Source organism: Mustela nivalis (assembly GCF_964662115.1).
Source record: "Mustela nivalis genome assembly, chromosome: X".
Lineage (NCBI taxonomy): Eukaryota > Metazoa > Chordata > Mammalia > Carnivora > Mustelidae > Mustela > Mustela nivalis.
In genome coordinates this window covers 125,821,560-125,838,817 of record NC_139040.1, presented here as the reverse complement: position 1 = coordinate 125,838,817, position 17,258 = coordinate 125,821,560, and the positions used below count along the sequence as shown (strand labels likewise).

Below are 17,258 nucleotides of genomic sequence, written 5' to 3'. Positions count from 1 at the left end.
GGGCTCGATTCCAGGACTCTAGGATCATGACCTGAGCTGAATGCAGAGGCTTTAGCCCACTGAGCCACCCAGGTGCCCCCCCCCTTTTTTTTTTAAATAACCCTTTCTTAGACGCTCTTTCTTCCCACTAAGCAAGAATGGGAACCTGTAATCCATAAGGGTGTTTATTCATTCATCGTTTTGGAGAAAAGCTTCTAGAGATGATAATCAATTCAGGATGTATTTGTCTGCTACAGTAATACGAATGGTCTCCGGTTCTACGGTATTCAGCATCCGTATATGGAACGAAAGCCTAAGTGAACGAAGATACCTTCTCGGGTCATCTTGTTGCAGTTGTTCCAGGATAATGCCAGAGAGAAAAATATTTTACACTTATGATCCATTTTTTTTTAAATAGCAATTCTTTTTAAAAAGAGAAAGACAGTATCTGACATCAAAGAGTAAGAAAAACAAGAACAATACTTTGGAAATGTTACAGCCTCTACAGGACAAAATAAGCGGCCGATCCAGTAAATTCTGTTTTCTTTTATAAACTCAATGTATTCATAAATGAAATAATTGCCTACAGCAAAAGATTTTCAATTGAAATTTTGTTTCCCCGCCCAAACATTAACTTTCAAACTGCATATGTGGGACCTAAATTAGCGGAAGACATTTCAGCAGAGAGATCCATATTTTAATACCCCACGACTCAGAACACACAGTGGGAGAAATAAACAGAAAGAACCACATCGTTACTATTGTATTTGCCTTCAAAGCCTGAACAACTGTGCACGGTGGAATGGCAATAACTCACTAGCCAGTGGGCCGGAGAATTCATGCCGCAATGCGGGATCTTTCTGTTGATTCTTGTGGACAAATACTTGAGTCTCTCATTCTTGAAGTGGGACACAAAGTAATGAGGTAAGTTCTGTAACACACAAGACCACTAATAGCTCACCAGTGACTTTGTTAGTAGAGATGAACCATGAGTTTGCAAGAAACATATGTCCTGGATCTTTTCAGACACCAATATATGTAATTAAATAAAACAGAAAAAACGATTGAAAAAGAATATGATGTGATCTACATCGCTGTTCCTCTCCCTTCTCCTTTCCCGTGCCACTTTGCATCACACCCCCACCTCCTCCTCCTCTAAGTAAGCTGATGCCAATTCTCTTAAAATCCATTTCATAATTTCCTTCAAAGGAAAGGAATCCTTCCTGCCTCTGATATACAACTCACCACTAACATACTCAGGAATAAATGCAAACTCTGGACACAGCTGGCTTTTAGAACTATAGTCCACCTTCACTTTTACTCACACCTTTTGTCTGTCATCATCTTCCACTTTCCTCTCTGCGATCTGTCTCTCGCTCTCTGCTTGAGAGATCCACCTTTCTTCACCATGGTTATTTGTTCCCTACTAATTCATCCACAAAGATCAACTTGCGATCTTATTTATTAGCCTTTTTTATACCCTTACTGCATGCCGAGTGTGGTGAAGCTGGGGTCCGGAACCACATAAGTCTAAGCTCTAGTTCTTAATAGTACTACATTGCCTTTCACAGGTATTTTCTCCTTGAATTTAATTCAGCCAATGCGAACGTGTATATAAAAATATATGTACCTGTATAAACTCTAAAAATACTACTTAAGCTGGGGCACCTGGGCAGCTCAGTTGGTTAAGCATCTGCCTTCAGCTCAGGTCACCATCCTGGAGTCTGGGCATCGAGTCCCGCATTGGGCTCCCTGCTCAGCGGGGAGCCTGACTCTTCCTCTCCCTCTACCCGCTGCTCCCCACTTTTGCTCTCTTTCTCTCAAATAAGTAAATAAAATCTTTAAAATTAAAAAAAATATTACTTAAGTAGTAAAAGAGATCTGGCTATACCACCACTAGTGTCTGAGTATATATAAATTCAGTATTCCCTTTACTGAACTAATATTCATAGACAGCTCAGCAGCCGCCTCTCATCAAAAGTTACAGATTTGCTTTTTAACTGATGAGATGCTAGAACAACAGGAAAAAGAATCCATATGCTTTACTAAGGTAGGAGAGTAAAAGACATATGGATTGAGTAGCTAGATCAGAGGTCCTCTCAGTGAGGGAAGAGCTTTGGTTGCTGTCATTTAGGCAAAGGAGAGGCTGCTGAGAACATGGGGACAAGGGGCCTACCAGGGAAATTCAGAGACTCTGAGAAAGAAAGAGAGGAATTTGGATTTGTTCATAAGAGAAAGAGGGATTGGACCACAAGGATGTGGGCAAAGGAGGACCATCATAGAGAGCGAGGCCGAGCTGTTCTGTGGGATGTGGGACACCCTTTCCTGCCTTGTCCTGAGACCTTCAGCCCAAGTTTTGCTACTGTGATCGTCTTGGGTTCATGGTTGCTTGCGTGGCAGATGCGTGGTAGGATGGGGCCACGGAGAAAGGGCCTTTGTCCCCTCTTTCAGGGGACGCTGGATTGCTGTTAAAGGAATGGCCACAGGGAACAGAGAAGATACTTCCAATGAAAGTAGAAAACAGAGGTGGCGATCTCGAACTTAGAACCCCTCAGAGGGGGAGAACCCTGGGGGTTTACCAGAATGGGAGTTTGAATCAACGTCTCCTGATCTGAAAGAGCTGGGGAACCGTAGGGGACATGTGGATTACACTACAGAAATTCAACAATCTAGCTTCTTTGGGTAAAGAACAATGTTGTGTTTGCTGGAGCCGGGGACCAGACACGACACAGCTACTTCTTAAAAGTAACTTTGAATGTATCAGCATGTGCAGCCAACTTATTTGCTGACTTAAAAGTGGACTTAAAAACAGTCTGATGAAATTTTTTTGCCTGTTAAACCTATTATTGCCCATAATGAAAGACTGTATCTGCACTAATGACAACATGCAGCCTTCTGTTTGATCATAGTTTGTAAAACTTCATGATACAGGGGTTTTTAGTTAGACTCAACACATTTTCCTTCGGAAATCTGATTGGCTGCCCTAGATGCTGTGAATGATATAAATTGAGCTCTTAGTTGGAAGGAAGCTACAGGATCAAGCATCCCTGAGTTTCAGACAGAAACTTCCTCTGAATACGCATATTCAAAGGTATGTGGATTTTATTCCTTTGGTACTCTTTCTATTGTGCTTACTTCTTTTTCTGCATTTCATGTATAAAAGATGCAAATGTATTCTGCATTTCTAATACTTCATGCTGTCATATTTGGTTACTTCTTCAGTTGGACCATAATTCAATTAGACTGATTACTTAGATGAATTATTTTACCTTCTAATGCAGCAAAATGTTTCTCTGTATTACTTTTTAAAATTTTACTTCCAGCATCCCAAAGCACTTTTCAGGGCCAAATCTCACAGCAAAATATTTATTTTAATTACTTATCAGTTAAGATAAAAATGATCTTTTTCACGGGCTGTCATCTACTACTTTAAAATCCATTTTGTTTAATTACATCAAATAGAACCATCAACGAAATGTGGTGTTTTCTCATTAATTCAAACTTAAACACATTTGGGAGGTAGAAAACATCAGTGTGCTTTTTATGGCCAACATTATTACACAAGCTACTCACTTTCTCTGCAAAATTTAAGATACTTCTGACAGCTTTCATAGTCAACAATTCCTACCACAGAGCAATGTGCATATTTTAGGATGGCCTGTTTTGCTTCGTGTCCCAAGGGTCATAAAGTGTATAACTACAGTGCCGGGCCAAACAAAAAGGAAGATGTCATTGACTAAATATGGCAAGTTTCAAGGAGCTGTCATTCACAATTCATGGGATCACCACAAAGTCTTGGCACTGCCCTCTCCCTTCCATTCGACCACACCTGTTGCTCCGTATCTAGAGCTCTACAGGTGTCTCCTGCAGGTCCTGCTGGGAGTCCTCGCCGTCGAAACACCTGGAACTCCACTTGACTCCTTCCTTACTCTATGTTGGAAGATTATTTTAATGCCTCTTCTCAGATGATTAGTCTTTGTTTTTAACAGTAGCCATGGTCAGGTGGACTGTACAAAACAAAACAAAACCAATAACACCCCCATTTTTGTGCCTTCCTGGTTCTAGAAGTATCAAATAGCCAACCTGAAGATCTGCGCAGCTTTTAGAGCTCACTCTGTTCTTGGGCTCATTAATTATAAGCTACAGCTAGTTTCTAGGACTCCCCAGGCTGCAGACGTGTAGGAAAATAGCACAGCAGATCACGTACTGATGGCTTCACATGGCTACAGTTTGTTCTGCTCTCTGATGAAATGAGAAGCATCCTCACCACTATCGGGATTCCAAAAGCAATGGAATGAGCTCCGCACTAGGAATCACATGTGAATGAAGTCACCTCACAAAATGTGCCCCGATCCTTTTTTACTGGCAATGGACTAATATGGGCTATGTGGGTTTTAGGGAGCATTAATTATGTCCATATTTGCAAAAACATTTTTTGAAAAGTGTCAACTTCTATTTCAGGGCCATCAAGACATGGGGACCTGGATTTTGTTTGCCTGCCTCTTGGGAGCAGCCTTTGCTATGCCTGTGAGTAAAACACCCCTGCAGATGTCAATATCCAATTTCACAAGCTTGGAAATAAAAATCTGCCCCACAGTTGGCCAACTTGCGGGTTTAAGACAGTACGAGATCAGATGTCCTCAAATGTCTCTGCGTTTAAGAAACACTTGGAGGAGTTTGTTAGAAAAGGTCCTCTCAGAGGCCTCCACCCAAGCCTCTCTCTGATTCGGGGCAGTGCCCAGGACTCTGCATTTTAACAAGCATCTCAGGAGAGTCTATGCAAACAAGTCGCTTTTAAATATCATTGCCCATCTCTAGATGGAGGAAACTTTTGGAAGGGGCCCTCGAAAGGCCTCCAGAGAAAGTGCTCAATCAGCCTTAGGCAAATACTACAGAAAAGCCAGTTCTCTTTAAAGCCCAGTTTCTCACGAATGTCCCGCTCTCTTCCTGCCCTCCGAACCCTACTGTCTTGTTATCCTTCAGAGGGTAAGGTTTCTATGTCAGGAATTTCCTTCTTGAACCATCTCCTCGTTGTCAGAGGCCTCGTCCCCTTGCGCACACCTGCTCGGCACATGGGGGCTTCCGTGCAGTCGTCCAGAATGCTAACTGTGCCCAATTTGTGCGGATAGTTTCTCCATTCGAATGTACCAAGGACCAGGAAGTCTGACCCATTCTCTTTAGACACAGATTCATAAGGTTAGAGAGCTCAGATCCCACGCAGGCAAAGCAGGACCCAGCTGCCTTTCGGTGGCACAGAGAGCAGTTGATACAACCAGAAGCCAGCAAACCTGTGTATCTGCCTCCTCTCTTCCTCTCTTGCCCACAAGACCAAGATTCTGTGCTCTGCCTTCCTGCAATCCTGCATTGGGGCAATTTCTAGGCCCCTGAGGGGCCTCTGCATTACAAATTGAGCCCTTTTTCCACTCCTCAATTGAATAACCCTACTCCCTAAGGGCTTCTATCAAGAAGGTACAGGAAAGGCAGTTATCTGACTAGAAGAATTCACATTCAGATGAGAGCAAACAAACCCTCTTATAAAATGCGAGCATTTAAAAATCACAGAGCCTTAATCAGCTCAATGTCTGAGGAGAGGCTCCGCAAGGTCCCTGCTCCTCTTCCTACCCCCCGTCCAGGGCCAACCAGCATTGCACAATGCGGGCATCCGCCATGTGGCCTCCCTTTTGATGGCACAGACAGTCCTTGTGTAGATAATGATTCAGGCTGTTTTTTTTTTTTTTAACTTAAATTTTTTTTTTCTGCCATAAAAACTTTGACAGAATCATAAAAAGAATCAGAGTAAATTTCATAAATCAACTCTTCCACTTTCCATGGGACTCGTAACAGTTTCCACCTGACCACACCCATCCCCACACACACACATCAAGAATTCACAGGTAGTTGTCGCTTCTGTTGTTGTGCATGTGCTTTGCTTGTCCGTTGTGAGGACTGTCTTCCATACTGAAGCACTTACCCACCTCCTGATCTATAAGGGAAGGTTTGTGAGCTAGTTCTCTTCCTGTTGGTATCTCCTAACTGTGTAAGAGAAACCCATCTCTCTTTCCAACATGGAGCGAGCCGCAGGAAGACATAAAATGGCAGACGGGAGAGAGCAGGGTTAGTTGACCCCACGGATGGGGGAAGGGGGTGTCTTGAAGATCATTGGAGGATAAACGTGTGCTGGTTTTTGCTTCTAGGTCTTGGGAAAGTCATTTAGTTCCTCTGGACCACTTTAAAATAAGAGGACTCCTGTCCTACACAGCATACATGCTCAAACGAAAAGTAGACCTTAAATATATTCAGCACCATATAGATTTTTTTAAAGTAGCTTCAGTCTCTCTTAATGTGAACAATTGCATATTGACTTAATCTCTTCCTCTCTCTCCCCCCCCTCCCCCTCCCTCTTCTCTCCCTCTCCCTCTTTCTTCTTCTCCTCCTTTCCCTTCTATAAAAGCTACCACCTCATCCTGGGCACCCTGGTTATATCAACTTCAGCTATGAGGTAATTTTTCTCTTTACTAATTTTGACCATTGTTTGAGTTAACAAAGTCCCGGGCTCTGTAAAGAATAGTGTGTTGATTCTTTATTCAAGATGTTTCTCAGTCCTGCTTTTTTTAGTTCCCATTACCAGCTTCCTGGTTTAAGCCCTGATAGGTTGCCTCAAGCCTGTACTGCCCCAGCACACTCCTACTTGGCCTCTCTGACTCAGTTTCTCCTCCTTACATGGCTATAAAGTTATTCATCGTGAGCTCCCACTCAGGGTGGGGCTGCATGGTAGTGCAGAAAGTGAACTCTGGCTGAACAGCTCTGTTCTATTTCAGCCTGGGGAAGGTGGGGGGTCAGGTAAGACGCTATTTAAGATCCTTCCCAACTAGAAACTCTTGATTCTAAGATGTTCACGCTCTACGTGTTGCCTTTGTCGTCTTTACTGAAAGATCAGTGATCAGTGACCAAGGGGTCTGTGAGACATTCTGCAGAGCAATGGAAAGCAAGAGATTTCTGGAAATCAGGTTTGAGGCTCTTCCCAACCCCATACAAATCACACGACCATAGGCAAATAGTTTTCTCTCTCTAAAACTTTGGTTTCCTCATCTGGAGAAGGGAAATAATTATAATACCCACACTTCAAAATATGGCTTGAGGAGCAAAATAGTTAAGCAATATAACAGGTGCTTTGTCAAGTACAATTTGAGCAAGGTTAGTAATTGTTGTATTCATATCAAACACTGTATTACTACACCACGAAATCCCCAGAACTGAGGTTAACCAAGTATATACCATTTAGGGAGGACTAAACTCTTACTTCTTTGCAAGGTTCAGATGACATTCTGTGAATCTGTTTACTCATACAAGCTGAGGAAATTGTGAGTAACACTTAGAGGCAAGATTTCCTGTGAAACCTTAAAAGGTTGACATATTTGACCAGAAAACCCGAGTTTCTAGGTTGAGGGACAGATTTTCTGGCTTCTTTATTTTTTCATTGTGACAGCAAATCAAAAAAGGATATGACTAATGTTATGGCACATTTATTTGTTTTGTTTTGTTTTGCTCTTGCAAACAAGAGCAGGTGCTGTGGAGTTGACCAGAATTACTACTTTTGTGACCTTGATCAAGCCCATGAACCTCTTGAACTCCCCATGACCTCGTCTGTAATAGTGAGGGTGAGGATACTTGCCTCAGGGTATGTGAGAACCCATGAAACATGTGTGTGATGGAGGTAATGTAGCGCCCAGCACTTAGGAAGCTCCTGAGAAATGTTAACTTTATTCTTGTTCTGTAGAACTCCTGCTTTCAGGCTATCAGTATTGACAGGACTGCAACAGTGAGTCTGCATTTCATGCAACGAAATTAAAGCAAATGTATTCTAATGTCTCTTTTTCTTAAGGTGCTTACCCCCCTGAAGTGGTACCAGAACATGATAAGGCATCCGGTATGTAGATTTTTTTTTCTTTGTTCCCTTAAAATATAAGCATGCGTTTCAATTCCCCTTTAAATGAAATAACATATCTATGCCACACACAGACACTAACGGAAAATCTAGCCTGTAAAAGGTCATATCTGTGTACACAGTCAGAAATTCTTGCACATGAAAAAAAAAATGAATAAATACTCATAGTAATAATGACAAAGAAAACATGACTATTTCTCCGGCTGGAAGTCAATGGAGCCAATGGTAAACCTGACTCTTTGTTTCTCACCAGTACCCTTCCTATGGTTACGAACCCATGGGTGGATGGCTGCACCACCAAATCATTCCCGTGCTGTCCCAGCAGAATCCCCCGAACCACGCCCTACAGCCTCATCACCACATCCCCATGATGCCAGCTCAGCAGCCCGTGGTCCCCCAGCAACCAATGATGCCAGTTCCTGGCCAACACTCCATGACTCCAACCCAACACCACCAGCCAAACCTCCCTCTGCCAGCCCAGCAGCCCTTCCAGCCCCAGCCCGTCCAGCCACAGGCTCACCAGCCCATCCAGCCCCAGCCACCCGTGCACCCCATCCAGCCCCTGCCGCCACAGCCACCTCTGCCTCCGATGTTCCCCATACAGCCCCTGCCCCCCATGCTTCCTGACCTGCCTCTGGAAGCCTGGCCAGCAACTGACAAGACCAAGCGGGAGGAAGTGGTGAGTAGCGCTTGAAGCCACTGTGGTGCCTGGGAAAATGGTAAAGCAAAACTGACCCCCCGAGTTCTAAGTTCTCAAACAATCCAGGGTCTAGAGTTTCAGGAGCTAGACAGGTTAGTGACTCTATGAGTCCAAGCATGTGTTGTAACTTCATATTATAAATAAGTTTATCAGTGAAGCTTAGGAATTATGACCATAGTTTTTATGGTGGGTTTAAATCCTACGATTATTTTGAATTTCTCCCAGAATATGTGTTACTGAAACCCATTAATTTTAAGGAGAGCAGTGTAAAGGAATATCAGGTCTCCTTATAGTTCAAGGGTTTGACTAGGAAGAATAGGCTAGAATTGCACTGAAGATTAAAAAAAAAAAAGTAATTTTTGAAAGTGGAGGGGGATGTAAATATTTGAACAGGCTACAAAAGGTAGGTGGGAAATCTCCTTGAAGACCTCTTTAATCTCTTTAAAGGAAGATTACCAGTCTAGAGAGGATTTTAATCTAACTCGGAGGAAGCTAGACGGTTTATTAGATTCATTCTCAGTACTGGGTTCTATAGATTAAACTCTCAGGAAGAAGTTTCCACAAGCACAAAATTAACTGCATTACAGAAAGTTCTTCCAAATGAGTGGGAAGAAGCCAATAAAATAAATGACTCATATTCATATCCACAAATCCATATTCTGTGTATATGAGATTATGTAATTCTACTGCCTATGTAATTCCAAGTTACAAACAGTATTGAGGACTTTTCTACTGAGAAGCAGTGAGGGCGGAGATGGAAATGGCCTGGATGGGGAGCTAGAGGATACCCAGGTTCCAGTCTGGGCTTTGCCTCCGAAGAGAAAATGATACTGTCCACGTTACTTCAAATTTATGGGTGTTTTCCCTTTTGTAAAAGAAGAAAAAGTGACTACCTCCGATAACTTCCAGCCTCTGTCCAAGTACAAATACCATAGTTTCCCAACAAAAAATTACAGTGCCTGCCATTTATGGCTTCATAATTATGAGCATATCTGTGGAGAATATGGGGCAGAATTTTGGAAATCATATCCCAAAGAATTTGGTGCCTCTCATCGATTCTTCTAGTCTAAGGTACTGTTCCCTCTACATAGAAAGTGCATTTATTCATTGCTTCATTAATGATTAAGGCCATGAACTTTATAATGTGCTCACATCCTGCCAGAGCTATTTCTGGAAAGGTGACTTTGGGCAGATAGTTTGAACTCTTAAAAAAAAAAAAAAAGCCAAAAAACTCTTATGTAAAATCAGAGTACCAATACTAGTAGCTTCTTAGAGTTGTTTTACGGAAAATAAAAATCAAGTGACGAGCTCAGAGCCTGGCACGCAGGAAGTCCTCAGGGAAAGGGCAGCTATTAGTACTTTATTATTACGGAAGAGTTGGAAGTGTCCTGAAGGCAGGAACGTTCACTCTGGATACCTCCTCTCCAATAACAATGAGATAACAAAGAAGTTTGGAAAATTACAGAGTTCGACTTAAACGGCTGTACATCATTATGGCAAAACGGAAGCCATAGGTGTGATTGTAAATGATACTCACTAGGAATATCTGCAAATTATTTTAATTCTTCCTTTTGTTATTATTTTAAGGATTAAGACATCAGGAAATGAGAAGAAACACTTCAGGCGCTTTCAGAATGACACAAGAGCACGACGCGTTTTGCCCGCCATCACTTCACTTAGTAAATTCTGTAACTAAAAATCAGTACCGTTAGCAAACAATAAAATGGTTTAATAATCACTCACGTCTTTGTGTTGTTTGAAGCTTACAATTTCATGTCACTTCAGAGAAGGTATTATAAATGGCCTTTCTCGGATAAGGTAGGAACTGCTCACACACCTGCACAACTGACCATTTTGCAGGCAAGTGAGGGCTATTTTTCCTTGCAGAGAAAACGGATAGCATCTCAAAACATGAAAAAAAAAAAAAACCCCAGAAGTTTATGCAGTAGTTATCATAATAGATGAAGTGAAAAATTATGAACATGTATAGTTACTGAACCTAAATCAAATGAAGGGACGTTTATACGAAGAGTTCTTTAAATTGAAAAAAATAAGCCCTTGGGAAATGTTTATATTACAAAACAAGTTAAGACTTGGAACACAGGCTTTATACCTTGCACCACATTAGTAACCAAAATCCAATCTTTTGATCTCATTCTACTGAAAAGGATTTTTAACTGAAATTATGTGATATGTATAACAATGTGTTGAATTTTAAATGATTGGGGTAATCAGTTTTCCTAAGAAAACTTTTATTAAATGGAGCTTCAAACAGAGACTCACAGTGGTTTTGTACACAAGTCATTTCTTTCACTTAATAATTTTTAAGATGATAAACTGTACTGTATAGTCTTCCAAATGTTAACAGATGCATAAAATGGACTCAACACAACTTTTCTTTCCCACTCGTATTTATATTCGAATACTTTTTTCCTCCTACGCCCACACAGAATTGTAAACAGTCCTTTTAGGGTTTACATTACACAGCACCCACAGTACCTTTATGATCAAGGCTCCTTAATCATTTTCTGGCATGAATAAACATAACTTTACAGGGAGGGTCTTGATAGTTAAACAAATAACTTGATTTAAAAGAACTAGGATCCCATAAAAATGTAAGAAATCTTTTAATCAACTCGCACGAACCAATCCTGATCAATTTAGAAAATATTTATTTATCACCCCTTAGGGTAAGGCACTATTCCATGCCCTGGTGAAAGCAGTAAGTTCCCATCCTTAAGAAATCTAGAACCTACCAAAGGGATGAAACGAGCTAAGAAATACTGACAAGAGAAGGCCTAGCACCATTAACACTAGGACAGGAGTATGGTCAAGATGCCCTGGCAAATACGGCAGACTTCCTTAGCTAGCTGCACGATAGCTTTCCTCACCACTCGTTCTGTGTTGGCAGAGCTGGAATTGCTCCCAGCATCTGGCCTTCCGCAAACCCAGGACAGATGAGCCCCTCCCCTGTCCCAGGGAATGAATGTTCACTTCTCCATGCCAATTATGGCATCAATTACCATAACACACCATATCCATACCACATATGGAATCTACTTCCTTTGCTAGTGACTGGTTGAGGGACGGGTTGAGGTGGAACCTGAACGATGAATGAGGAGGCCACAAGGAATATTTCCTAGGAGAGGAGGAGTTTCTGGGGGGCAAGATTACTTTCCAATTAAAAAATACACACACATCTGGAAAACAGTATGGAGGTTCCTCAAGAAGTTAAAAATAGAGCTACTCTAAAACTCGGCAATTGCACTGGGTATTTACTCCAAAGATACAGATGTAGTGAAAAGAAGGAGGGCCATATGCACCCCAATGTTTATAGCAGCAATGGCCACAATAGACGAACTATGGAAAGAGCCCTTATGTCCATCAATAGATGAATGGATAAAGAAGATGTGGTACATTAAAACAGAGGAATATTACTCAGCCACCAGAAAGGATGAATATTTACCATTTACATCGACATGTATGGAACTAGAGGGTATTATGCTGAGCAAAATAAGTCAATCAGACAAAGACAATTATCATATGGTTTCACCTGTACCTGGAATATAAGAAACAATGCAGAGGATCACAGGGGAAGGGAGGGGAAACTGAATGGGAAGTCATCAGAGAGGGAGACAGACTATGAGAGACTCTTAACTACAGGAAACAACTGAGGGGACGCAGGTGGGGGGATGGGATAATTGGGGGATGGGCATTAAGAAGGGCACGTGATGTGATGAGCACTGGGTGTTGTGATATGCAACTGATGAATTATTGAACTCTACATCTGAAACTAATGATGTACTATATGCTGGCTAATTGAATTTTTAAGAAAAAGGAAAAGTACACACACACACACACACACACACACACTCATGCTAGGAAAGAGTGCTATTCTGTCTTTGGGTCTACTGTTTGAGGATATGATGCCTGGAGCTATGTCTACCATATTATGACCAGGAAGGACCTAAGTCTTTGGTGGCATCATTGCGTCCCTGAATTAACCTACCCTGGAACCATCTATTCCTAGATGGATAAAACACTCTATTTCCATGACAGTACTTTTCAATTGTGGGTCATGATATCAATAGCAGGAGCCCCGGCATTTGTGTCATGCCATGTCTCTTTCAATAATTTAAAGCTTATTTGGCCAGAACTAAGAATTATGTTGTCAATGCATTTCCTGGGGGAAAAAAAAACCAGTGGATAGATAGAGATATATATCCTGGTGTATTCCAGAAAACATATGCCTCCCCACACACTGCCTTTCACAGTTGATGAAAATATTGTCATGACATTCATTTCTGCTGAGAAACATTTGGAGGGTATAAGGGCTGATGTTCCTTGGGAGACGATGTGTGACACTGGAAAAAAACCAGAAACTCTGGAGTGAGACTGGAGTTGCTTTCAATTTTTCTGATATAAGAGGACTCTCTATTTGGAAAAGTCATTGACAAAATAATTCTCCTTTTATAATGATTCAACTTATACACACACACACACACACACTCAAATCACATTTTGAACTACAGGGAAAAAGTCAGGTCTTGGACTCTGAAAAGTACTCACTATAGAATGAGATGTAATGCGTAAGTTAATTTTATGAGAAACAGAAACTTGTGTATTCAATGGCCAAACATGTGTTTTAATAGAATCATTTTCATGGTAGGCTACATCGGACATTATTCTACTGCATTAAACAATGTCTATTAACCACAACACAGCACCTCTCTGATGATCCAGAATGAGGCGTAGGAACACCTGTCAGTGAAGTGTGTTGTGTTGGCATTTCAGAGATCTCGAAGCTCTTAACGCCTGTTCTAAATTGCCTTTTCACTGTAATTGTTCCTTTCGGCTCTTGCCTATCACTTCTTTTTGTTAATGTATATTTACATCTTGTAACGTGTAGCTTATTTGTAAACATATTCTCCCTAACAAAATTAAGTACATTGGCCTTGGGATTGTTACTTCAGAAGTTCCGCCCTGGTTTTGAGGCTATTTTATTTTTTGACTCCCCAACTGTGGCAGGTGGCTGCAACCGGCAGAATTCTGACATGGATGTGGCCGTCACCACATAGAAGAATGTATCTGATGTAAAATGAATAAATAGAGCATTTCTAATTCATTACAACTCAGGCAGAGCCAGCTGCCCAACACTGTACTTGAGTAAAATATGGAAGAAAATCACTAGATTCTAATGACTGAGCCTCAAAGCACAGGCTGACATAGATAGCAGGACTGGCCATAAGTGCACTAATAAACCCAAACTTTCGCCCGAAGAATTCTTAAATCAGGGAACAAACAAAAGTAGATTATTTACGAAGCTGTACTACGTCTTTGAAATTCAGCTGAAGAGACAGATGAAGTTGAGGAAACCACCTCAAGGAAACTCCCTTCTCACAAGAACCACTCTCATGTCACTAATAAATGATGAGTATTTACCATTTACATCGACATGCATGGAACTGGAGGGTATTATGCGGAGCAAAATAAGTCAGTCAGAACCACTCTCATGTCACTAATAAATCTGAAATCTACTCTGCCCCTGTTCACTCTCTGTTGGTGAGGACTTCAATATGCATCCTTTTGGGGGTGTGTGTGCGGGAATTACCTTAAGAGAGCCATCAAAATACACGAAAGGATACACGCAGAGGTGTTGGTCACAACATTAGTTATACTATGAGAAATTTCAATTTTCTTACCTCTAGCTGAAGGAGTAATGTGATAAAAAAGTATGCTTTAGAAGAAAATTTATTAGTGGAGAAAACGTGACAAACTAAAACTTAAGACCAAAACCATCTATCATACATACTACTACACGTGGCCTTAACATGTAACTAACTTACTTACACATGAATGTGCATTGGCAAAAACTCGGAACGAGATGCAACTGTTTGTACAAAGACACAATTTTTCCCACAATCAATGTAAGTTGCTTCTGTAAACTAGAATCATTAAATTATTTATTTAAAAGTTTGTTCTCCCTTTCTTCTACCTCAGTGCAGACATAGCTCTTTCCTTCAGTTCCCTGTGATGTGAGTTTTGGTTCTTGGTGGGTACCCTGCAGGTAAATTTCAAGTAAAAATGACTTCATGCGTACTTGATTTTCAGAGAAACATTTTGATCGAAAAAGGGCTAAGGGAAAGGAACTACTGGCTTTAGCAGGAACAAAAATGAACAACAAGATCAAACAACAAAAAAGAGATGAGCATTATAGGATGAAAAAAGAAGAACTAGAAACAGCACGAATAAAATAAAATAGAGAAATGACTGTCAAAGCAGCTCCCGCTAAAATTCTGAAATTCCGGTGAGAGGTCAAACACAACATCTAACCCCTAAATTCTTAAAGAGCTGGGTGCTTGCACTGACTTCTCACATTAAGTGGGTTCTCCTCTGATTGAAATAATGCCTTAAAACTCATCAATTATCTAATTTCACTTTGGGGCTTCAATTTGCTACAATGTGCTTTTTCCTCTTCTATGTTTAATGACATTAGGTCCGAATCATCAGAAAATGCTCCCAGCTCACGCGTTAGAAAGGGCAGAGGAAAATGTAACCTCACAAACTTGGGTTTTGGCCTGGATTTCCAGAACCACCTACCCTGATAGCATACAACCACATACCTTGATGGTATGCTTTGAAGACAGGGGTTCAAAGGGTTAGCTGGAAGTCATCTTCACTTTGACAGAGACAGTGACTAGTTAGCAGCATTTTCCAAATGAAAATTCAGATACGTAGGGAGATAATACGATAGAATACTTGAAATCAGAGGTATATACTAACTGGTAATTACACTCTATACTTTCCCTGTTCAGTATGTATCCCCACATGGCTATTCGAATTTAAAAGAATTAAAATGAAATAAAATTGGAACTTCACTTCCTCAGTCACACGAGACACATTTTAAGTGCTAAAAGGTCATGTGGGACTAGTGGCTACCATATTGGACAGCGCGGACACAGAACATTTCCATCACTGCCAGGAGTTTTATTGGACAGTACTGCTCTATACACTATTTCCTGAGGTAGAAGAGCAAATCCTGTTAATTGAAAGATTTTAAACAAAAGATGAAACAAAACAGACTTGCTGGTTCGAGCTGAACATCTCAACTATCCATAACAAGTCATTTCCGAAGCATTCCAGGGGTCCTGATCTTGTACGGAAATTTTCGAAGAACTGTAGAAGCGCCCTTCTATGCCGCAGGTCAAATCGCACACACCAAAATGGTTTTCCCTCCAGTTCTCTTTTAAAACAGATGAATTCGGAGTTCAGCTACACTATTTTTTCTCCTCATCAGAAAAACTATTTTGGTTCCAAAGGAATAGTCATTCATTTTTCAGACCTCTACCAGCCACATCCACGCTGGAGGTCGAAGGCTGGGGCTGCCCTTGACCTAGGGCTTCCCTGGGAACAGGCCAAAGTTTAAGCTGATGGAAAGATAAAAGTAAGAAAAGAACACAAACTTTTGTCCATCCCTAAGGGTGGTTGACTGCCTGGAAACATCACAAATATTTACATTCTTTTCTCTTTAGTGGTTCAAAGCAACAGTGTGACATAGGACAAATGGGTACACACACACACACACACACACACACACACACACGCACACATGCGCACACACGTTTGTGCGTGTATACTGCCCACTGAGTTTACCTGTAGTAAAAGGACACATGCAGAGACACAGACTATCTGAGAACCTTGTAGTGTTCCATAAAGCTTCTTTCCATTCTAATCATTTAGATATGGCTATTGTATCAATTATCATTATGGCACACTACACCTCTTCCAAGATAAAATTCTATCAAGAAAGAAAGGTCAAGTTGCTTATCTTATTTATATGCAATGTCAAGTTGACTACCTCCTCTCTCAACTCCACTAAAATGAAAACATTGACTTTTCCCATAAACCTGAACGTTGCCTCTTAGTAGTAAACAACTGCTGAAAATACCAAGCTTGAGTTTAAGACCAAGACTTTAAAAAGAATGTAAAAGAGCTAACAACTCTATTAATTAGGGAAAAAACCAAAAGAGATCCAACTGTGAACAGCTTAATATGGGAATCACAAGAGAAAAATAGTTTCAACCAATTCCCACACTTCCAGAACATAGCGATCTCTAGTAGTGTTCCATATTGCTTTAATAAAATAGTCATCAGCCTATGTTTGTTGTGAAATTCTTATTAACTGATCTTTTTGCTTATTGTTTGGTGATTTGGCTTATAATTCCTTTTGCCCTCACTGGTCTAGAGCCTTATCAGCAGGGATCACTGGCTGACATTTAGTTATCCAAAAATACTTCCCTGCTGGGAAGAATTCATCTTGGCCTCATCTGAAACACCTGACTCTTCTAGAAGATAAATAATACTTGAGGAATAAGATCGGGCTAGGAGTGGTGGTGAGGAGTGAAGACAGGAATGATCCTTTGGGTCCCAAAACATCTGCCTTGATAAACTGCACCTGAATAATCTACAAAAAAACAAAACAAAATAAACAAGAAGATCAATAAAGCCCCCTTACAAATAACATTTCCCTATGGTCAACAAAAAATAGCCCAGGCTCTAGCATTTACTTTCTTTTTATAAATAATCAAAAGTGTTAAACAATGTTAAATATCTTCCTCAAAACCACCAAATCTT

At 40.9% G+C, this 17,258-nt stretch overlaps 2 protein-coding genes across 8 annotated transcripts in view; one reads left to right on the top strand and one right to left on the bottom strand.

Moving 5' to 3' along the window:
- Positions 1-17,258, bottom strand: part of ARHGAP6 (Rho GTPase activating protein 6) — a 475,091-nt gene that overhangs the window by 114,104 nt on the left and 343,729 nt on the right. The window lies entirely within an intron of this gene.
- On the top strand, positions 3,017-10,362 carry AMELX (amelogenin X-linked). 2 transcript variants are annotated; one of them, XM_082717114.1, is made up of 6 exons: positions 3,017-3,070; positions 4,441-4,506; positions 6,431-6,478; positions 7,862-7,906; positions 8,178-8,603; positions 10,212-10,362. In XM_082717114.1, exons 2-6 carry the CDS (start codon positions 4,453-4,455, stop codon positions 10,215-10,217), a joined length of 579 nt encoding a protein of 192 aa, XP_082573240.1. In that variant the 5' UTR covers positions 3,017-3,070; positions 4,441-4,452; the 3' UTR covers positions 10,218-10,362. The 2 variants fall into 2 exon arrangements, with proteins under 2 accessions (XP_082573240.1, XP_082573241.1); XM_082717115.1 differs by lacking the exon at positions 6,431-6,478.